The following is a 24,648-nucleotide window of genomic DNA, read 5'->3' on the forward strand; positions in this document are numbered from 1 at the left end:
GACAGTCCCTCAGGCTCAGTGTACACCAACTTTGTAGCACCTGCTGAGAACGAATGACATTTTCAAATATGATCATTTTTATGTCACTTTGGGAAGTCATCAAACTTCATGGTAATATTGACATTTCCAGTCATTTGTCAAATTGACCCAAACAGTATGTATGTGTTCATTATTAAGTTAATTTTCCATACATAATGTCTGTCAGTACTTTTAAGTCATTTATGATATTGCGGGATCATGCCACACGGTGGCGCCTTTTCAATTAATTGTGTTAATTGGTTACTGCTCTATGGAAGTGTGGAGATGCCAATGTGGACATTTTTGAGTCACAAATACGTTTGAACGAACTCACAAATTATTTCAAAGATACTCAGCAATTCTTTCGAACATACACGCGAATACCTTGGAATGTACTCGCAAATATGTTCGATCGTACTCGCAAGTACGTTTGAATGTACGTGTAGGCTAAATGCGGCAAACGTAGTATTTTTCCCATAATTGACTTGCACATGCATGAGTAAAGAATTTTTTTTAACATTTAGCCTACATTTTACCAATACGTTCAAAAATTAAGTTAATAAACATTCCTATTTTTACATATGCAGTGCATGCTTTATGCTTGGCATTTCTACAACCACGCGTCGAGTTTTAGTTCATTGTGTAACGGGAATGATGATTAATGCTTATTTAATCACAAACTATGAATCATATGGAAACAAGTTTGAGTATTAAATCTGCCTACACGTTTGTGTTTTATTTCATTAAAAAAAAAAAAAAAAGGTACCCCTTCTGGCTCAATGAGAGGTTTTATTTCAGCACCAAAAAAGCTCAACACAAGTCAAAAGACATTCCTATGGGAAACAAATCAGTACGATGCGATGTACATAAGCATTTTTACCACAATGGGTGCTTTAAATGTCAGCAGTTAGAAAATGTTCATTTTTGGAGCCCATTTAAGCGCCAATGCGCGCCAGGGCCCTTCGTAGCTGGCATGGCATTTCATTCTCTATCGGGAAGATAAATACAACCTGCATTTGTAAGCCTCATAAGCATTTTTGATTAAGAATCCAATTTGGCTAAACCTGGGGCAATGTTATCTTTGAACAACCAGGATAATTAAATACTCCGCTTTACACATATTCACAGAACAATAATAAATTGCCTCCTACAGTAGTTAAGAAAATCATGTATAAAAGTATAAACATTTAATCAAGCCCGTTACTACCATCATCTAATTTTCTTGATCTTCAAAAACAAGCTTATATGAAAGACAACAACAGTAGAGAAGGCAGAGTAGAATTTTGTTGTGTGTGTGTTTGTGTTAGTGTGCGTGTGTACTGAACATAACGCCACAGGTGGCAGGTCCATTGAGTTCATGTGGCACTGCTGAGCACATTAATGCTGTTTTTCTTCCAACAGAAATGCACTGAGGGGTAAAACAATTACAGATCAACATGGTTACTTAAGGATAGGCTACAAAAGATCCCTCGTGTTACTGGAATGATTAATCGGTTTTGTTGACTAAATGTTGATCAGACATGTTACATTAAGATGGAATTGTAAAGACCCTGTAAAGTGGATTCAGAGATTTGTGTCGTGATACGTTTGAAGATGATTTTAAAAAATTCACCTTGTGTAGCATATTCATTACCCCACACTCAACACTGAAGATAAACATGAGCACCATTGCTCACATCAGCGGTTAATCAGCGCGATTGCAACTTGCAGTTAGCTAGGTATGCCTCCAACCTGAAAATCCGTATTTTCTTGAGATAGTCAGCTGTTGTAGGAGCTTGAAAGCTCTTCATTGCCAGCTGTGAGTACATTGGGTTAGCCTGGCCGCTTTAGAGCGCCTCGTCGTATCAATGTGAAAATATTTCAGCCATCATAGGCTTTCAGCGGATATATTTTTGTGGCTCAAATGTAGTTACGGGAAGGTAGAAGAAAGTCGGCAGGTGGCTTTCATTTTTAATGGTCCTGAAAGAGGCATTTGATTGACAGTTGAGCGGGACATTGTCTCAGCGCATTCAAGGGACAAACCGACAGCGTCTCATTTTATACATCTCTGATTTTACTTAAACATTTATTTTCACTTTACAGGGACTTTAAAAGTTGTGTTCATAAACTCAACAAAGTGGTGACATTTTTTTGCTTTGACGTTAGTGGTCAAATTTAGACATATGGCTTCTGACGTCAAGGACATGTGACATCTCATTTTGATCATGTTGACTAAACTACCACCTGGAAAGAAGAATGGGATGGCAGGATCTTACTACCGATAAGACTTCAGGGTGTAGACTGCCTTTTGCGCGATGTCAGCTGTGTTAAGCTCCAGCACCCCCCGCGACCCAGTGTTGAAAATGGATGGATGGACTTCAGACATTCTATATTTAGCAATTGAGATGGAAGCAGAAGCCACAAAAAAAAATAAAGAATCTAAAAGTTGTATAACTGTTGCTTTAAGGGCTTGTCTCGGCATCATTTATATATACATCATTAAATGGTCACTTTCATATATGCAAAACCAACCCTCACACACTGTACTGTGGTGATTTAATAGTCATTAGAAATACACTTTAAAAATCACGAGAAATCTCACATACGTATGTACAGTAGCAGATTAGCACATGGGAGAAAGATGGCACAACATCCACAAAGCTTTCATAAAATAATCTCTTTGCTCTGTCAGACACTTGAAAGGAACTTGTTAACATTCCGTATATTTATATTTATATATATATATATATATATATATATATATATATATATATATATATATATATATATATATTTGTTTGTTTGTTTCATTCATTCTCGGCAGCAAGTACAAATCACTACAAGGCAAGAGAAGTCCTTCCGAGTACAAAACATGAATTGGTCAGGCTGATTTAGAAGGCAATGTTTAGTCATGCCAATCGGGCTATGGTTGAAGGTAGAGTGGTGTTTTGTTTTAATTTTGGCATTGTCACTCGTTCATAGTCACGTTTTGGGCACAGCGACCCCGAGTCCAAGTATCCGAGAGATGGGGAGCGGAGCTGTCTGGTGTCATGCAACGTGGTGGAGAAGGCAGCGGTCAGTCATCCACGCCGGGATGTGATGTCAGGCAGAGTGGGCGGGGCAATTGAGAGTAGCAGCGTGAGTTACAGTGATAAGGCTAACTCAGACGATCACACAATGGCACCCGCTCTTGTCTTTCTCTTTTCTTGTCGGTTCTGGCGACGGTGGACATTCCTGTTCTTGGAACTTCCTGGAGGTTTGGATAAAGCAGAGAAAATGCACTTTCATTGATTAGACGTTAATAGAAGATTAGAAGCATCGATAGAAGTCGTGCACATTGTTTTTCTATCAAAGGCTTTGGATCATTTTTTTCGCAACCAGTACATTTTTTGGATACATTACTGATCTTTTTCCTAGGATGCACAGTTACCGCTGGGATCATGTGCTGATACTTAATGATGTCATTATGGAATTCTGCAATTCTGATAGTAACACCTTGTCCTGACTGTACTGATATCATAACATCCAACAGTTTTGACGCAAATTTCACTTAGCCTGTGACACTGGGCATTTGTCTTCTAAAATAAAACTGTGGGAGGACTACTCAAGTCATAAATCATCACACAATTGCTTTCTTCTCATAACTCTGGAATGTTTTGAAATTGTGGTGCAGTTTCGTTTTTATGAAGAGGGTTACTGTATGTATCATTCGCATGTGGTGCAACAGTTGACATCACTCCTACCTGGAAACTATGTGTCAGGTTGGTGAAGTGCTTTCGGTGTTGTAGTATCGGAGCATTTTTGCAAAATAGAGTACAGATGTTGGCATTGATCACGATATTGATGTTGGTGCATCTTGAGTTGTTTCTGATAACAATAAAATGAAATGTGCCCATTCTTTCCCGATCATGCACCTACCTTATTACTCTAACCAGCTCGTGGAAAGCCTGGTCGACGTTCATACGGATTTTGGCTGAAGCCTCCATGTAGGTGACCTTCAACTGTCTGGCCAACTGCTGGCCCTCTTCTTGAGTTACCTGACGGAGACAGACAGAGGTAAACAAAAAAACGGGCCCAAAACATCTATATTGTTATGTAATGGCAAAAGAGGTTTGTTACTATTATTTCGAAATTATTGCAGACATTATCAGTATATAAATTATAAAATTTCCAGGTTATAGGCATTTTTCTTAACTGCACTTAACTATCACTTGAGTTAACTGCACTAATATTTGAGATTTGCTTGAAAGTGAGCTGTGGTTGTAAAGCTCCTCTCCACCATGCGAGGGAGCTGTCGACTCACTGAATCGCTGTGTACCAACACCCAGAAAATTTCCGATTTCAGCACACTTTTTCTCTCCATCTATTCTTCCCTCCTGACATTACAGCTGCTCTTTTATGCTGACATCCTGTCTGTTAGCAGCTAGCTGCAGCTGCGAAGCTCGTTTCCATGTCAAATATGCAGATTCAAAAAATGTTTAGAGAGCGAGAGAGAGAGGTTATAAATCAAGAAGGAAATATAATTCAAATAGAAATGTCTTTCATACAAATGAAAGAAGTTTCTGCATTTCATTCTGGTGAAATGATAGAACAGACTAAGGGCTTAAACAATGTTCAAACATAAATCAATTTAAAATTAAATATAAACGTCATCTATTCACGGCATATAGAGGCAACAAGAGGCACCCAGTAGGTGTTAGGTAAGAGTATTGATTATTTCACATTATCCATATGTCATAGTTCATTATTATCTTTATTATTATTTCTACTTTAGAATTATTTTTTACCTTGAAGGATAGAGATTTATGGTTTGGGAGTAAATTAGTTTACTAGACTTTTGAGCATGGCATTAGGGGTGCTTTGTTAAATTTTGGGTTATTATTGTTTTATTATTGTTTTTGTCCTTTCTTCATGTTCAAAATAAACCTTCATTAATGTGAATGGTGCTGATTGCTTCACATTATTTCATCAGATGTTTACGCAGGAGAGATATGCGTGTTGAACTTACTTGTCTCTGCAGCTCCAGATCGGCTTTATTCCCTACGAGGATCATTGGGAATTCATCTCTGTCTTTGACCCGCAGAATTTGTCTTTGGAATTTGTAAATTTCTTCAAAGCTGTGAAAACACACATGGTGTGTTAAGTGGTATTGTGTCAGTGCAAATGGATGACAAGGTGCTTTTCCAGTGACACATGTACCCATTAACATATGAACTGTACACGTGCACCTGCTTGACATCACTGAGGAAATCCACCCACACAGCCTTACATCAATTATATGTTAGCATACAGCTAGCGGATTTTTGTTGGAGGAAATGACATGGTGTGGTCATAAGATATACAATGTTGAATTGTCTTGTTTTATGTGACAATTTTACAGTAAGCTTAAACTAGGAGGGGCATCAAGGCACTTGAAGCAAGCACACTGTTTTTGGAAAACTCTGAGAGTCTTTGTTTCCTCAAAGTGATGTTATCTGCCAGTTGTATCTGCAATGCAATCTTTTAAAAATGGGGTTTTTAAATTAATGGAATGTGTCGAAAGCATTTGACAGCGGTAAAACCATTTTTAACACTTTTATACAGTCTCGCTATATCACACATACTGTATTAAGTGGTGGGTCTGGAATATATCACCTGCGATAAATGGCAGGTTATGGTGTAATAATATCAAATAACTGAATAAAATAGACCGTAAACCCAGGATGGCATTCCAGACATCAAACCACAGAGAAGTTACACCTAGCAAATCTGGAAAGACTTGACTGGGATAAATGGAGTAAGGAACGACTGTTTACACCATAAATACTGAAGGAGCTGTGGGTGGGTTGGGGGCAGGCGCTTTTCAGCTGAGTAGGAACACAAAGACATTGGCTTGTATCAATTCATACCACACCTATACACCTGTAAAATGGGTGAGGGAAAATGTCAACCTCTTGAGGTCATTTTTTCGCAGGAAATCATATTAAAGCCTGGTTAACGCGGCAAGATTTTTAAACTGTCGGTCGCCTTCCGAACTATGAAGGACCTCACACTTTGAACCGAAGATCCTGCTGTGTGAACTGGGCTTAATTCGCTCGAGATATCATTATGCACAGTCTATGGATTAGAATTACATTATGTACAAGAATGAGAGTGGGTCAAGCTGTTTTGTTTAGCTAACATTCATTGCTGGCCGTTTTCAAAGCAGAGTTTCCCTATGTGTCAAAATGTTTCATATCATTTTGACTCATCTTTCAAGGCCCAGTAGTTCTGTAGCAATATAAGCAGCATAGAACCAAGCCCCAAAAAAGCGTACTCTTCAGCTAGTAAAATGGTGTAACTGTGAAGAGCAAACAGACATGCGCACACACACAAAGAAAGAAAAGAGGCAAGCACACACTCGTGCGTGAACAGAACTGTCACTCACCTTCCTCTGTCAGTGACCGAGAAGACGAGAAGGAAGCCCTCCCCTGTCCTCATGTATTGTTCTCTCATGGCTCCAAACTCTTCCTGTCCAGCCGTGTCTAAAACTACACAGACAGACATTTCGATATCGAGTACACTCATATCAAGCCCAATAGATTCTACTACGTGCATTGGATTAGTGCGCAAAGCAAATACAGATGTGGATTAACAAGGTGTACTTACTGTCCAGTCTGGCTGCCCTTTCATCAATCACACACTGCTTGGTGTAAGAGTCCTCAATTGTGGGGTCATAGTCTGTGACAAAGTAGGACTGCAAGTCAAAAAGAAAAAGAAAAATACAGTCAATATATTTGGCATGGGCCAATCACAACTCGTGACGTGTATCGTGATTGTTTAATCGAGCAGTTTGACAACTTTTGCATCAAAAGCCACGAAAAAAAATCATCAAAATCATAGAATATTGTCCCATGTTGTTTTCCCAGGTGCTCAGATGTTTCAGCACAAATTTGAAATCAATTGGGTTAACCGTCTACGACAAAGGTGCAAACATGACCCGACAGATCTATTTTTTGTACTTGTGCATTGCAACTTTAAAACATTTTTTTTTTTCATTAGGCACGACGTGTGCAGAATTTGGTGGTAAGTTTTTCATTTGTTGGATCAAGAAAATGTTACCAACCCTTTTCTAATCACAGTAAGAATTTGAATGGTGGTCTATGAAGAATAGTGTAATGTTTATTTGTACTAGAAGGCAAGTCATTCAACAAAGCTGCTAGTGGAGCGAAAAACACAACAAGGTAGAAGACAAACAGTGACTGATAACCATTCAGCACAATGCTCCTTCCCTACAATATAAAGCAGCAGCTCTGATGTGAACCTACAGTGACCCAAGAGGAAAGCTATGACAGAACCTGTATTATTATCAAGAGATCATTTTGCCAATAGCCATCTTACTTCCTAACAGTAATATGTTTGCATATCATGAGACGCAGTGGCTCAGCTGATGAAGATTGTATGCTATCGTCACTACTTCTTTTGCAGCTTTGCTTTTTTACCAAAAGAAAATCCATTCACCGAGCTATAGAAATGGCTCAGGGTTTTGCGTTTGACTTTTTTTGCGTTATTCAGACAACTTTAGAATACAGTGGTGCCTCAAGATAGTGTGATTTGAACTTGTTCCGTGACAATGCTGGTAGCTGAAAACACTCGTATCTCAAATTATGTTTTCCCATTGAAAACAATGGAAATGCCATTAATCCATTCTAGCAGCTCAGTGGTTTAAAACAACTAAATCAGTTCCCATCAACAAATCCTTTTCTGGATTCCATTTTGGTGAATTTACTTTTTTACTTAAATATAGAAGTGAAGCTAGTTTTTAATATAAAGTATAATGTTTATTAACTGTAATATTTTCTTTTTTCACTTCACTCAGTTTAGGCTGTTGCACTTCTCTCCTGACACCGCAAAATGTTAATAAAAATAAAGGAAAAAAAAGTTGATACATTTAGATGAAGGTTAAACTAAAGAATGTTCAAATATATTTGTTAAAGTAGAAAATGATAAAATGGTAAATGGACTGCACTCATATAGTGCTTTATTAGTACTATATATCCATCCATTATCTGAACTACTCTATTGAAAACTATTATACTGTCTGATAATATGACTAGAAATAGGACTACAGCAGTATATGGTGAGGAAAATAAAAGCTTTAGGTGATATCTTATGAAACATTTGCATAGACATTCAAAATGTCTGTGCTTTTGGGTCAGGGGAATAGAATTTTTTGCCTTCAAACAATTAGCCAAGAGAGAAAACCACCCCATGGTCCTTTTTAGTGTTGCTTGAAACAGTGACCTGCCTTTATCATCAAAGTGCAGGTAAACACATGTTTTTCTCTCAGCCAGCCATCAAGTTCCAGACAGCTGGTTATAATACACTATTGTTGTGTAGCTTGTGTTTATTTATTATTATGTACATATTCTCAATGGTTGTGTTTTCATTCTGCATAGTCTTTGCTGCTCACCCACAGCTGCTTGTTGCAGACAAAGCACGTCATCTTTTTTCACTCTCTGCAGCATGCAAGTAATGTATGAAGGCCCAAGTTGCATCCATTCACCACTGTTCAATAATTCATCAGTATTTCTGTGTCCAACACTATGCTTCATTGCACCAGTCTCCCACGTGCCTTCAGATGACCAAACCGAAACTGAGTGAAAGCGACAGAGAAAAAAAAATGCTGCTTGTGTTTTTCCTCTTCCATTGTCTACCTTGGCTTGCCGTCAACCTCTTATTCCTAGTTCAGTCAATGTCGGACAGTAGTTGGGAACACCACACTCCTCTAGCTCATCCTGCAGTTTGGCCTGGACATTTTTCAACAGTGCCGTACAAAAGGTGGCTGCAACATGATTCAGAAGATCTATCAGTAACTGCTGAGTAATGCAAGGCTGAGTCATGTCCAGTAAAATCACCTGTGATAGCTTCATAGATGATGACATCAGAAGCAACCAGTAAGCAAGAATAATATGAGTCAGTCATTGACCCTACACATGACAGCAAGCAATGACTTAATGACACAAAGAGGCCGACACGTTCCTAGAATTCAGATTTATGTGGAAACGCTGAACAGCTGTCATGAGGACCAATCATGTTCAAAATAGAAAATAGATATACATATATAAATAGACAACTTCCCTTCCCTCTAGCGGAAACCACAATATAGCGATTGTAATGTAATTATTTGTGGTGTCTCAGTCTGAACACTAAGGGACATTATGTGAAAGGAGTACATAGACGTCCATTATCGGCATATACTATACTGACACTGGTACCTGTAAGGATGCTTCCACACTTTACATTGAACTGCATCAGAATCACCAAAGAGACATTTTGCAATTTGCATAAACTTTACTAAGCCTCTTAAGTTAACAGCAACAACGTTCTATAACATGTCTTGAAGTTTTGAATGAATTTAAATGGCCAATGCTGATGGTAACATGGGTATTTTTCCTCAGGTCCACTGGAATTGTTAACATGGTGGACATTCATCTCTATTTGGCAGTGAAGTAGAATCAAGATGTTTCATTTGATCAACATGTATACTGGATAGGTTTGCCCCTGCAAGAAGCAGTTTCAATCTTAGTTTCAAGGTGGCAGCTTTGCAGGAAGGAAACTCCACCTCTGCAGCAGGCCAAGTGGGGGTGATGTCACAGACGACATGTTCTGGGACCCCGCCTACCTTCCGAAGTCCAAACCTGTCACTCAGTTCCCGTCCTGCATTCCAGCGCCCCCACCCGCCCCCCACCTCCAGAAACACACAACACATGTGGCTATTCAAGTGATGCAGTGTGATTGTTAATATTATGTCATTAGGGTGTGTTTTTATAAAGTGCATTCTTTTAGTGTGCTAGGTTTCCTCATTAAAACACATAGAAATGGCAAAAGTATTAATAAAAAAAAAAAAAGAAAAAGACTGACTTCACATTTATTTCTTGGTGTTGTTGATGCAGTAGGAAATCAGGAAATGTTCCTGATCCAACTAATAACCTGAAAATGACTTAAGGTTTCCACCACTAACAATAGTAAGAGCTACAAAGTTGACAATTACCACAAAATAACAACTGTACAGCATCATGCAGCTTTTTTTAATCTGTTTGTTACTGGTCGGGTTTGTTTTTCTCGAGTGCCAGAGTCACAACATGAAGCAATAAATCCTGTCTGTTAAAACTGTTGGTTGCCAGCCTCGGGGAGTGCAAGACAGGGTGATACGTGTAGGCGTGTAATCAGTACCATGCTTGCACTATGTACCCACTTCCTCTCCATCAAAACAGCTTTACAGACACTAAATATAGATCTTTTCCATCTCGGTCCTTATCCCAATTTCTTCTTGTTTGGTTGGTGTTGCTGGGTTGACTGAACCAATAAAGATGCACATTTGAAACTGACATGTCCACCAATTATGAAATTTGCTGACGACCCTTTTATTCACGACGAGAATGAGACGATGATGAGCAACAGCTAATTGTGGCTCTTTGATAACTAATTATTTCGATGAGGAAATGAGAATGCACAAAAATGTTAGTGGGTTTTCTGTTCGGTCAGACATTCAACCGAACTGACTAAACTTGACATTGAAATCACAAGTTGAAAAGAACAATGTAGCCTTAAATTGTGTGCAAAAGCTCTGAACATGTTCTAAATGCACAGTTTCTCTTCAGCCCTCCTGCCCCAAGACACATCACAAGTCTCTCTTCCCAAGATGGAAAATGCTAGAACATATTGCAACTGCAGGTCAGCAGTCAGCACTTAACAAGGATTTTCTCTGATGTCGCCACTTTGCGAAGGTCGCAAGTCCTGTACCTCATCATCACTCAACAGGCGTAGGCCTGTGGGTCCTTCATGACATTCGTTTTGTGCACTGCGCGAATAAGCATGAACGCAAAAAGATGCACAAGCACCATCTTAATGGAGCCGTGGGTGTGGAAATGAGCTCAGACTCAGAGTGGTTTGCCCGATGCCGACAAAAAGCAAGTGTTACAAAATTTCCAAGAAAGACAAACAACCAAGAAAAAATTATACATTTAGAAAGAAGACATAGTAATTTCCAGATCTTCAGATGTACTTTCAGTAGCTCAGAGGAAAATGGATACAAAGTACTCTGGGAAGAAAATCAAGTCAAGATATAATGATTCTGTGAGCCACCTCAACAAAAAGGGACTGGCAGTCAAGAAAAATCTAGATAAAAAAAAATAAAAAAAAGCTAAAAGATAAACAAAAAAATAATTGGTGAATTTTGTCCAACTGATTATTGATTGGCATAAGCAATGCATTGATAATTGTGTCATTGTGTCTTGATGTACTTTGGACAAGAGCTGAAAATGACATGAGCTATGTGAAGATATGACGCAGCTTTTACCAGCAGGTTTAGTCACCTTAGTACAACAAGGGATCGGAGGCAGGAGTTTAGAGCATTCATGGGGATTCTAACAAGGCAAGAAATATAAAATAAGGAAAAAAAAATCCCCCCGCATGAGTAAAGGCTATTTTATCAAATGCCCATCCTTAAAATACAAGCTTAGCCTGTTGCAAATGAAAGTTATCCATAAACAATTCACCGTGCCATTTGGTGTAGAACACCATCTATAACGGTTAAACATATTATCATGGTGACAAGTTCTTCACATGTGCTTTGAGTTTCACACCACTTAATGATGAATTTGTGCGAGCAGTACTGCGAGTACTTGAAGTGGAACCGGGGTGGTCAAAGAGTGAAAATGAAAGGACTGCGGAGGCTCGGCACGACATAGAAAGGGAGAGCAAGAGAACAAGTAGGGGAGGGGATCGGCTTTAACTTCCGCTGGAAAGGCCCACTTTTCCCATGAGCTCATGCAAAATAGAAAGGTCACTTATTCAATACACATGGAGAGAAAGGGAGCACACAATGTGTCTGCCGGCTCAAAGAGCCACTGGGGAACATTTTGTTATAAGTGGGGGGACAGCCCACACTGCTGGAGAAAATAAAGCTATGATTGACCTGGATGAAGGATCACAAGGCACGTTAGCCATCCAACCGTCAGTGGATATTTACAGCGGGAAACCTTAGCGTGATGTGCAACTCAATGAACCAGAGCACGTAACTGATAAGCTCTCGTGCGTCTAATGTGCAGATCAATATCCACTCGCTTTATTCACTGCCTTGTCCTTAGATGACGGCAAGTCAATACTTGGCTCTATTAAACTAAAGCAAATGACTGAATACTTAGCAGTAACATTATTGGACATAGTAGTTATGTATTGTATGCTGACACACTTTTGTAAAGCAAGTTTACTGACCGCATCAAGATCGCTCTGTGATTCATACACAAGCTTACTTTTTCTGCCATTTTGTTGAGCATATTGCTTATGCATATGGAAAGTGTGGAGGTAGAAGAGAAGAAAGTGCAGGATAAAAGTCCCACCAAGCGAGCCAACCGATGGTTGTCGACCCCCCGTTCTCCTCTGACCTCTGGCATTAAGACTTCAATCGTGCAGCTAAATATCAGCCTGTGCTGCAATCTGAAGACTTTTGAACCCCCACAAACGTGCAAAATCAAAGAGGTGACATTTAAAGGCTCTTTTCCTACCGGGTCGCTGGTCTCAAAGCGGCACTTTACATTGGTCACGGCAAACAATTTCTTTATGGACGGTATTTTACAGAAATAACAATTGGAGACCTACACTAACCCACCAGAGGGTTACAAACTGATTAGAGAGAAGGGCACAAAGACTCAAAACTATGTGAACAACCTTATTGTTCTAGTTGATCATGTGAAATCACTTAAGTTCTCCGTGTAACCCCAACCCCATGTCCAATTCTCAATGCACTTTACACAAAATGTTTTCTTCGTGCTGCCTGTGTACAATAACATAAATGTGCACGGGCCTGGTTCTTTTGCAGCAGCAGAAGCAGTCTTTGTGAGCACAGGGAACCGATTGTGCTGATTTCAAACAGCAACAGTGTACAAAATCACCAAATACAAATCTATAGCCTCTTTAATTTGAAACAGTTCCATCGGAGCTGTAACGCGAGAGAGAGCAGCAAGCTGTTCCTACACAAAATATTCCTGCAATTCTTCCTGCACAGTGACACAGCAACCCACGATCAGATAGAGCAGTTCAAGTAAAAGCCTCTGGTGTCATTTGTAATAACCTCAAAAGAAGGCATAAATCTCTGGTCCTACGTCAAAGGCTTTTAGTTTTACAAATGTGAATATGAATGGAGGAAATAATGCAGAGGAAGTGTCGAGGTAAACATTCCAACAAAATGCTCAAAGAGGGAGGAAAATGAATAATGGTTAACAAGCAACAGCTATTCACTGACAAGTGGGCCAAATTATCCAAATCTGAGCAATGCAAGTGAAGCAACCATTACCTGTAGCTGGCAGAATATTTCTGTGCATCTCTTCAATGGAATGGTAAAGTATTTGATGTATATGCATGTTTCCCTTCAAGCACAGCTGCTGTCTCATTTCTACCCACATCCTGCTACACTTTCATTCCAAGCATGGCCTAGCATGACAAAGGATTCATATCGAAAACACAGCAGTGCTACGGCTCAGGTTTAAAGAAAGGCACGTTGCCCCTAACATACATTCAATAGCCACAACACATCGAGAATGTTGATCCAATGCAAGAGCTTTATCAAATGAAGATTACAGGTTGCAGCAGTGTTGTGTCATACTGAGAGGTGTTTTTATTTGATGTTGGTAATGATATCGTGCTTGAAAATTCCATTTTAACAGATTTAATGGGATGGGTTCATATGAAAAACTGCCAAACAGAAAATAGAATCAAAATGCAACATATGTGATGCAACCATATAAAACAACTACTACAACTAAAGTAATCCCATTGCCAGGGATTAGTAGAATGACAATCAGATTCATCATGTTATATGAATCTTAAAAAGTTCAAATTGAGGAACCATAGAAGTGAATGAAACGTACATTCCAAATGGAGAAAAAAATGCCAAAGGGGAGCAAACAGCACACAGAAAAGAAGGAAAACCCATTGAGACTGACTAGTGCTGGCATGTTCCTGGCTGGTGTGGTATCTAGTTAGCAAGCCAGCTGAGGTCTGCATTGCACAAAACTGGCAAGTCGGAAGCTTAAAAGCAGTAAACCAAGAAAAGTACAATATGATGCCTTTCAGATGTCAGAATTCCTACAAAAAAGGATCTGCCAAAGCTGAAGCCAAATGTACGTATGTGCATGAGATGAAACGTTGTAAGTGGATGTTACAGCTATAACAAGTTGTTTGGTTTAGGACGAGAAGACTGCTGACAGTCTTAAACTGGGCTTTCCACAAAGTTCATTTTCGTTCGGCATGGTATGCTTTGGATCACATTAACCCGTGATCAGGCTTGTGTTTCCACTGCAAAGCATGGAGGAAGTAGCAGCATCAGCTGTGTAAATAGAATGACATCATTCTATACTTGCAAGACAGCCTATAATCCATGAAATAGTAATCTAGCAAATCAAATAAACTTGACACAGTATAAACTGTGTACTGTACTAGTCTTTCAATCCGCCTTGCACGGAAATGTAGGACTCTTCAGTGGAAACAATGAAATGTGAAGCATTTTGAACTGAACCAACACTTGGTATGGTAAAAATAAGGCTAAATTGACATCAAAAACATATGTACTGGTTGATCCCGGTTGTCATCCATGTTTTGAGTTTGCCAGGAATGCTTTGAGGTTGGACCTCTTAAGCGCCAAGCGGGATATTTCCGACTTCCCAGAAGTGTAGAATGCAGCCTAAGTCCTGAAAAGTTCCAACATTAGCAAGCCTTTACAACCACATGTGCCACAAGCAAGTGCCTTTTTCTGGTGTGGTCTTGGCTTTTAATGGCACGCTTCAGAACAAGGGTGTCTAAACATTTTCTTCCAAGGGCTGCATACAGGAAAAATCAAGGATGTACAATACTGGCAAGTCGGAAGCTTAAAAGCACCTTGAATTGAATCAATGTTCAAACCAATCCATCGATGTACATAGGTGACCTTATGTCCTCGTTGTCCGGCGGAAGCCTTTAAAGTCCAAATATGGTCAAGTTCTTTTTTTTCACAAATCAATACAAATGGTCCGTCTCCACCTCGTCTGTGATTTTTACACAATAGAAGCCAATTTAAAGCGGTGAACTTGAAAACAAATAAACACTGCCACTTTGATTGCAACTTATGTTTGAGACCTGTTGCAAAACTACTTCCGTTTCCTCGTTTTGCCAAGCCTGGGAGGCCGGTGCCTCGGCCGGGGAGTCGTCTTTGTCGGACACGTTTGAACGAGGGAGCGCACTGAGGTGTACTGACAGAGGTAAGGTGCCGTTTCATTAATATCCACTTAATACACAGGGTTAGTCGCCTCATTCTTTTCAGATGTATTGCATCACTCGTGGGTTAAGACCTTCAAGAAAGCATTTCTTTGAGACAGTCATTTGCTTTGTGGTGTTTTCATTTCATTTTTTTTTTTTAAAGTTCCTGTTAAGTTGTCATTTTGACAGTTCGGGGTTTCCGCCCGACAGCGACGATATATTTGTTGTAAAGCAGGCTTGTGATAATGTAAAAAGATTTATCAGAATTTCCGGGTAGTCTCAGCCCTGGATTCCACTAAAATAGACCCGCCCCTGTTCTGAGCAGTAGCAAAATCACTCTCCACTTAGAGAACCACAACAAGAGCAGTATGTGTTAACGTTGCAAAATGAGGAACGAACAATCACGAGTTGCGTTTTTGGCTGCGGTAACAGACGTATCCTTTTCCAAGGACGTAATGATTAGACATGTTGTTACTATCGTGATTTGCGACTGGATGGAAATTTGGAAAACGCTAAAGTGAAGGATGAGAACAAGTTGGTTTTGTTGCCCAAAGTTTAGATGTCTGATAATCATCATGTCAGCATGATGACTGTGCTGTCTGCACGCAAGTCGGGCAGCCAATGGCTTTCAACCAGTATCACCAGCAGCCTGGTTACAAGCGGACCGCTTTTGGTTTTACATACCAGACGAAAGGCTAAACAGGTGTTTAGTTAACATGCAGTGGCGCGTGCCAATCGACAGTTTTACCTTGTGTTTTCCGGCACCGACTGTTGCTGTGGACACACAAGCGCGTACAGTTGCTGCAGAATGTCACGAGACAGCTGTTTTAGTGACTCAAGCAAGTCAAATGTTTACAGTGGTGCCACACACACTGTTTTGTCTATCAGCAGGCTAACTAACACAAGGTAGGTTGAACTTGAAAGAAAATTTCCGCAACGCCCGTGTCTTCTGTTTTCTAATATGTTTGAAGACTTTTCTGATTACTTCCCCTAAGGATCCAGATCACTTGTGGCCTTTGTTAACGGTACATTTGGACAATGAGTCATGCTGTAGCGTCACCTGTTGAGGAGCTGCATGATCCCAGGCCATACCTCCCCTGATGGACAGCAGGTGTCCCACAGTCCACTTGGACACTTTGTGCATGAGACAACGCCAAATGTCCACCAGCTGTCTGGCAGCCAGCCCAACACCAGGCATCGACAAGAAGCACCGGTTATTTTAATGTTTCACTTTGTCTTGTAGATTGCCTTATTTGCTTCAAGACAAGGTTGACTCGTAATTGATTTATCTATGCCCATTCTAAGGTCTTATATTATGACTAAGGAAATATGCTGGCCATAGGGGCTGTGAACAGCATTGAGGATGACGTCAGAGCAATCAGATCGGGTGCTTGCTAAGTGTTATCTTCTGGTAAAGCAATGACATCATTACCACATTTCTGTCACTTCATCTTTGATTCCAATGAAAGAAAATGATTCCAAGACAAGACCAAGAAAAATAGTAGGTCAACTATCTAATGTAGCCATATTTTGTTATTGACAATCACTATTTGTTGCTTATTCACATGAGGAAAGCTGTACCATACTAAAAGCCTGTTTTTTTGTGTGTGCATAGTATTATGTGACAGATGGGCAGGGCATAGGGACTTGGCTGGCCTGCTAATAGCAAAAAATATACATGTATATAAGTGTCGGGCATTAAAATGCATGACGGGGCTGCGAAAAAAAAAAAATGGTGGCCACAACAAAAAAGCAAACAAAAAATATGGCTCACCCTGAAGGGGAAAACTCGCAACACAGATTCCATATTATAGTTAGTTTATCCTTTATCTAAATTAATAAAGTTGTAAATTAAAATATAATAGTATAAATAAGTAGATATACTTGCATCCCTATTGAAAAAAAAATGTTGACTGATGCTTTGTTCCGATGCATTGTGGTTTGCTCAGATACTTTCTAAGTTAAAAAGAAAGCGAACTGGGAGAAACCAACCAATGACAACAACTGATTTGGACTAGGGGAAAAAAAATATATGTGTGAAAGCCGCCTGAGAATGAACATACAGGCTTTGGTTATGAGAAGCCCTGTGCATACACTTTGAGCGTTCCATTTTGTAATTGGTGGGGGTGAGAAGCTAAAATAAGCAACATGTCATTTTCCCATCGCCGGAGTTGTTGCGACTGTGCAAAGACTGTGAGATGTGCGACCTGATACTGTTGCCAGTTATTCTGAAACAGAGACACGGAACAATTGCCAAAACAACACAAAGCAACTCGCCGCCTCATCTGTTTGCCTGACTCTGAGGCTCAGTACCGGAAAGCAAGGTAGCACTACATATTTGAGCACTACCAGTTTATATACTGTGGAAAACAATGTTGACTGAGATTGTTGGAACTAAATGTTGATACAATATTATGATGATATTTTGCCAACAATACAATGTAGAGCAATTACACAGGGATATATACCACTGGTACTTATGATATATAAAATTAAATACGTAAATACGTAGTATGTACTGTAAATGACAAATATTTGTGGACCAAGTCCTTCTGACACATATGATGATTCACCAATGTGTCAAATGGCCACAGCGCCAACTACTGGCCAGGTTTTATTCAAAGTCAAATTATTTTTGCCTAAGTATCAGTGGCTGGTATCGGCCCCCTTCAAGAAAACCGATACATTGTAATTTGGATGGTGTTGGCCCAATACCGATACCTGGCATCGGTAATGCCCATCAGTAATGAACAGTATTCTTTCACATGACAAACGTAAAAAAAAGACACTCAATTTTAGCATGGAAAAAAATGATGCAAAATGAGCAATTACAAAAACAATCCACTTTTAATTATGTGTACAAGTTCACCTCATGGTGCACTCATAGACTATAGGTTGAATAATACAAGTCTGTTTGTATTGTAGCATGGACAGAGTGGCATTTTCCCCCAGATATTCATTAGTTTCTCATTATCTCGCAGTAAAAGGAGCGACCAGCTAGTCTCTTGAGTGTTACCAGATGGGTGGGTGTGTCTTTACAGATCCTGAACTCCCTTTTAGCGTGTGCATTCCTTTGGTATGCTGCATGGCATTTTGCCAGGTTCAAGTATATTACCTCAGTAAAAGGAATGTTTTTAATGTATTTAAGGACTCCAAAAGTAACCTGAGTAGAGCCATTCACCCAAAATTCATGAGTATGTATTAAAATATTCATAGAAGTTCACAGCTTGGGTTAAAATCCATCATGGTTGGTACCAGCACACATTAACACCAAATGATAAATCTGCTCAGTGCATTCCGATCACAAGATGTAAGCTTATATGTAGCTTCTTAATATCCAGCAAGCATCAAGGCACATTTATACGCGAGGCATGGCATCAGGCTGAAACAACTCTGATCAGCTCTACAGTCGTATTCAACTGAGGCTGAAACAGAATACTGCAATCAATGGGGAATTGGGCAATTATAATTGAGGTCATTGATCATTAACCATGATTGCAGTTGTTTGACCGTTTATCTTGGGCTTATTTTTTTGCATCACAAAAAATGGCATTTTAACGGGAGGGTGTAGACTTTTTTATGTGAAATGCATATGGTTATTGTTGAGTTGCAATAACTTAATGTTTACGACCGGTTCATTTGTCCCTTTCAATATATCGTATGCCATTTCCCTGAAAATAATTTGTAGTTATTGAGTGAACAGCTCGGACCTTAACAGTGTTTTCTGGAGCCAAGGGAACAGAAATTTGAATTCCCCAGTGGTACAATTTAAGAGTTCAATCAACAATTCCTGGAAAATTAAGCCTCAAAAGGCAGATAAGTTCATGTGACTTTCACAAGATTTGCGAACATCTTACATCACTTTAGCTCAGTGTGTGTTTTCCCTTTTTCTCTTCTGTGTTTTTTATAATGCAACTCCAGAAGGGTATCACTGATGGCGAAAAGGGATATTAACCTTAGAACCAGCAATAGAACTTAGAGCAAGATGAAAAAATGATCTCACTGATCACTACAATCAGAGCAAAACAAGACCAGCAATTAAATTAAATTACGTACACAAACTTGCAGAGTAGATACCATGTTAAAAATCTTTAACATCATCTATAAATAAAAGACTATATACGTTGTATAAAATTCTTGTGGAAGACTATCCTTTGGCAAGAGGTGTGTGGATTTCTCCTGAGAACATTTCTTGGATAAAAGCAACCGAGTGACACTGACACCGACTCACACAACACACACTACCCCACATGCAGTCTCCAATGTGAGTCACACTTTCCCGTACTTCGAGGCTTCCTCTCTCGAATTAAACAACATTGTGCTCTACGTTTGTCAGATGACTCAGTGATGTGTCATCCCGCTGCTATCTCAGCTTGAGACAACCGCTTGGCATCCGGGTGGCCACCGCTCTATAGCTTTGAGCGACATCCTCTTTTGTGCACTAACTCGCCCCCAAATCCCTGCCTCAGCACTAGGTCTCTGTTTTTTTCTTTCTTTCTCTGACTGGCTGGGGCGTGGCATCCAAGCACTCTAAAGTATTAGTAATCGTATTTACTTTTTATATCACATTCAGATATTATATCCAGATCCAGACTTATTACATTTGTTCCACCATTAAATTAACTTACGCTGCACATTGAGGAGTTCCTTCGGCATTGTATTTAATTGTGCATTAGTGGCAATTTTCCGGTCTACATATTGTATCTGCAGGTGGCAGTGTGAGAATAGAAGAAAGCACAGTGGCCGTGTGTATAGTGAACGAGACGAAGTAACCGTTTGAACGATTAAGGCGATGGACTGCCAATCCATTGTGCTTTGCATTCACGGGGTCGAATCTCATCCTCATCCATGTTTAGCTTTGTCCTATGGTATCAACAGGTACAGCAAATATTGTAATGTCAAGTACTTGTATCATACTGCGTTTTATAAGTACAATGAATATTGGTGTACCTTGCATAACTGTATGAAGCACAATGCCAATGAGGCATGCAACAGGCGAATGTCAAGTGACACATTTCACAACTGATGATGGGTGAGCGTCTGCTTTTTTATAACTCATTCGCTGCTGTTTGCCTACTAGTATAGGTCATTTTAAGATAATAGTATACATTTCCTACATTGAATATTGTCAGTATTGTCATTTTCTCTCTCTCTCTCTCTCTCTCTCTCTGTTCTATTCATTTTGAAAACAGGATAGGCAACTTTGAACAAATCATAAAAATGAATCCTGAACATGTATTACGTACTCTATATTTTTGGCAAAACAAACACTCTGCCAAAACTCCAACACGCACACCCACCCACACCCATACATGTTCCATTGATTCAGGAAGCAGGTCAAATGTTTCCATCCAAATCGAGGAGGTCCTAGGTGTACGTGCAGCAACAGTCGAGTGACTTCCTTTGCCAAAGGGCCAAATTCCACATGGTCCATGACCATTAACATCAACCCACCCAGACTGGCCCAGACCCCTCCCACCTCCCACCCAAACTCTCTGCGCAGTTCTTGGGGAAAGCCTCGCTTTCACAAGCAGCTGTTAGGTCTTCTCCCCTGGCACGAGAGCTCGGAAGAGGTTGTACGCTTCCTCATGCTGTCAACATCTCCTTGTCGCTCACTTTTATAGCGTCGTTTACACCAGAGGAACACGAGGGCGGAAGAATTTATCCCAAACCTTATGGCAGTCATACTCTGTTGTCTGTTTACTTCTCAAATTATATCATGGGAGAAATCTTTGAGCAATAGTGACAGGCCTTTTTTAATTATGCTGATATAATAAGTGTGACGATAACCATGACAATAGCACTTAAAGTCAAATGCCCCAATCAGTTTGAGAAGAAAACATTAGTTTTAAAACGTTGCACCAAACTTTAGCCAAGAAACAATAAATACAGAAATCCATGAACTAAAGTCAAGACATTTTATTACCCTTATTAGCCTTTGCAATATTTTAATAGCCAAACTTTCTTAATAGACATTCTTGGCCAACGTATCTAATTCAAGTGAAATATGGGACTCCCTTGTATATTCATGAGATATTTTTTACCCAATCATCCGTTATTTGAAAAATGAAAAAACAAAACAAAAAAAAGAGACACCTCTACTACAGTCTGACTTGAGGTGCGTTACAATCAGCTCGTGCTAACTTTTACTACATTGCTCTTTAAAAACTCCCTACGTGTGGGGCGGCAGGGTCAGTGGGCTACGTCAAGAATCTGGGCCACAGCTATCTGATCCCTTTTTACTTGGTATGCAGTTAATGAGCTTTTTGAACCCTCATTAGACACAACTCCCCCTCACACCAACACACATTCACCACAAGCTTTTCACCCCCACTCTGAAACGTGTGCCAGCCCACCATTGTATCTTACACCGTGGAGACATGCAGCTGCCTTTAGTCTCGTCTCTTGGAAGCAAGAGCCAGGCCTCAGTTATACAGTACTAACATAGGACACACAAACACATGCACACACACACACACACACACACTGCAAAGGGCAAAGTTGTCATATTGTGTGTTTTGTAAATGGGGGTAACAAAATGGCAACGATGAGGGCAAGGAAGGTCGAAGCAAGGCCGCTTAAGTCTGCAAAGTGTTGGAATGCAATCAACAGCTTACATCTTTAACACAAATGTGACATTTAGTAAGTGCTGGATGGAAAGTTCTGTCTATTATCATTGGAGAGGTGGGTGGTCTCTAAGACCAATAGGGGGTCCATGCTGTGTTGCATTTTGTGGAAGTCACCTGAAATCAAATGCTAATCTTTTCTTGGAGACTTTGTGTTACTGTTCCTGCTTACTTGCAATCAGTCGAGCAAGACAAATTTGCCCCTCGTGTGCTTGAGCATATTTCTCATGTGATGTAGCTGTAGACTTTTTTCTTCTCTGAATGCTGGTATGATGTTCTTATGGTGTGTGGGCAAAAGGCAACAAGAGGTCAGCTTTTGCTCCGACATTGAGTGTTGTCGGTTCACCTATACTGTAGCTTGAAAGCAGCAGTGATATAAATCAGAATCGACTGGAGGATGAAACAAACTCTTGAAATCAGTGCTAGGAATTACAAACATAAATAACTGCATGTAGAAAAGTTCACTATCTGTGATTTGAGTTAAGTTTTCTGATGACTTTTATCCTCTACATTCGAAAACAGATAAGAGATGCACTTATTCAACCTCAGACGATCACGACACCACATAAAAAAAGACGTAAATAGAGAAAGGTCAAGTTGACATGGAGGAAGGTGAGCCCAGGAGGATTAAGAAGGACAGCAACAGATTCAGAGAAGCAAGATTCTCCTCATCCATAGCCTTATTTAAGTGATTTTTTTTATGTTGTCTGTGAATATGTTGTCTTAAAATAAAAAATAAAAAACATGAGCTTTTGCTGATAAATAAAGAGCAATCTGATCTGAAAAAATACATAGGCGTATTCTGTTTCTGTTGTTATTGTGGGCTAATTTAACATACTTTGTAAATCAGTTGACAAAGTTATACAAGGTATTGCAACAGTAGCGTGTTTTTCCTTTTCATTGCAAGTTCAGAGTTTTTCCTCTATTGTGTCAAATGATCAAAATAGGTATTGAATGAAAAATGGCAATGTCTGGGGGGAGTGGCTCCGAAGGATTAAGACATCTTTTCGATGAAGAAACGTTTGCACGGAACAAATTACACTCTTGATGACAAATTAACCTTGGTGTGAATAAGCAGTTTTTTAATCCCAATGTGCCAAATTTCCAAAGTTATCATTTTGTGTGGTTTTTTTTAAGGAATGCAACAAATTAATGACATTTCTATTCATGTGACTCGGGAAATGTATTTGATATGAGGGCAATTAAATAAATGTGTAAACTGAGGTACCAATTAATTGTAAGTTCATTACGCATTATTTTAAATTATTGTTCCCGTTGTATCAATCATTGACTTTTACTCTTCTACTTGAGTGCAATTCGGAGTCAATACTTTGATACTCCAGTAAGGGAGTTTCTGGTTCTTCCAGTCTTATTGCCGCACAAGAATCTTGACTTGTGCATAAGTACAGCCAGCGTGTGGGGTACTTTACTACTTTTGCCACCTACTTCCCCTTTCCGTCTAACTAGCGAAGTGCAAAGTAGCCGGGGATGTCCCAGGCGTCGACAATTTTGATCTGACAGCCATGCCTTTGAAAAATAAGCTTTCGAATTTCTGCAAACAAACAAGCCCTCGCTAAGTTGCTGCAGGCCTCTGCAAAGTAGCGGCGGAGAAAACAAACCCCCGCCGGTGCCCGCTTCACGGGGCTCCGACCGGCCTCACTCCGTGTTTTGGGCACCCAAAGCGAAGGGAGTGCAGCCTCACTGACCTGAATAAATTGGATCGTCAGGGCCGATTTGCCCACCCCGCCGCCTCCGACCACGACCAACCGGTACTTCTCCTGCACCGAGCCGTCCTTCCAGCCTGCCATCGAGGACACTTCACCGCCACCGCCTTCGCCTCACCAAGCCCCACTTTTCTCCTCTTCAACCGGGGAGGCCTTACGCAGTCTGGAGAGAGAGCGGCAGCTCCCACAGAAAGATGCCGAAACAGGCTCGTCGGTGGCGAGGAGGAGCACAGAGTAGTCCCGCAGGTCGCTACGGGCGCCGGTCCATACGTGTGATCGTGTTTGAAGCTCGACCACACTACCTGACTGCCTGTCTCAGCCTGCGACGCTCACCAAGATGTGGAGAAGTGATCGTCAGCCGCTGAAGTACCCGCGTCTATCGATAGGGGGCTCCCCGCGTGCATGTAATTGCACACGCGCACACGCGAAAAATACAACTGCATGCATTGGTGGCGCAGCTCACGCTGTCCTCTAACAATAATAATAATAATAATATTAAAATAATTGAAATTCCATTCATCAATTCCAGCTCTGCTAAAACACTACATGTTATGGTTTTTTTTTAATGAAAAATAAAAATACAAAATGTAAATAAAGTAACATGCATACCATATACAACATGCAACGTGCACTGGCACTCAAGCTAAAGCAGAACTGTACTTATTATGTCCAAGTTTCCTAACTTTCTGGAATGTTTTTGTAAAAGGTGAGGTCCGGCTCCATGGGCGTGGCCATCTTGGAAATTGATCTGCGTCACATATACGTGCACAACGTCATTGCAGGAATCAAACTCATGGTGCCTGCACACAAGATAGGCGACTGTACCCCTACACCTCCAGCGAGCCCCTTGGAAATGGATTTCCATTAATGCTAACATTTACCGGCAGTACGCGTGACCTCAGGCATGTTAACAATGCCAGTTTGTCAAATCTGGTACACTTCAGCACACTTGTAGTGTTTACTGAGGACCGTGACGCCATCTAGTGTCACTATACTCTAAACTGCAGGCCGGAGGTGAATGCATTTCAGTCCAAACTAGTTATTTTGCA

At 40.2% G+C, this 24,648-nt stretch overlaps 1 protein-coding gene and 1 long non-coding RNA gene across 2 annotated transcripts; one reads left to right on the forward strand and one right to left on the reverse strand.

The window, feature by feature from the left end:
- Positions 1 to 787: 787 nt before the first annotated feature.
- Positions 788 to 23,971, reverse strand: rras2 (RAS related 2). Its single transcript, XM_037247658.1, has 6 exons — positions 23,582 to 23,971; positions 6,625 to 6,712; positions 6,404 to 6,506; positions 5,006 to 5,114; positions 3,916 to 4,034; positions 788 to 3,247 (listed from the first exon to the last, which is right to left on the reverse strand). The coding sequence occupies exons 1-6, from the start codon at positions 23,681 to 23,683 to the stop codon at positions 3,160 to 3,162; spliced, it is 609 nt and encodes a 202-aa protein (XP_037103553.1). The 5' UTR covers positions 23,684 to 23,971; the 3' UTR covers positions 788 to 3,159.
- Positions 14,774 to 17,777, forward strand: LOC119120613. The gene is made up of 2 exons (XR_005097548.1): positions 14,774 to 15,251; positions 16,245 to 17,777. It is a non-coding gene; the product is annotated as an uncharacterized LOC119120613 (long non-coding RNA).
- Positions 23,972 to 24,648: the final 677 nt, after the last annotated feature.

This window comes from Syngnathus acus, chromosome 3 (assembly GCF_901709675.1).
Source record: "Syngnathus acus chromosome 3, fSynAcu1.2, whole genome shotgun sequence".
In the NCBI taxonomy this organism is placed as follows: Eukaryota; Metazoa; Chordata; class Actinopteri; order Syngnathiformes; family Syngnathidae; genus Syngnathus; species Syngnathus acus.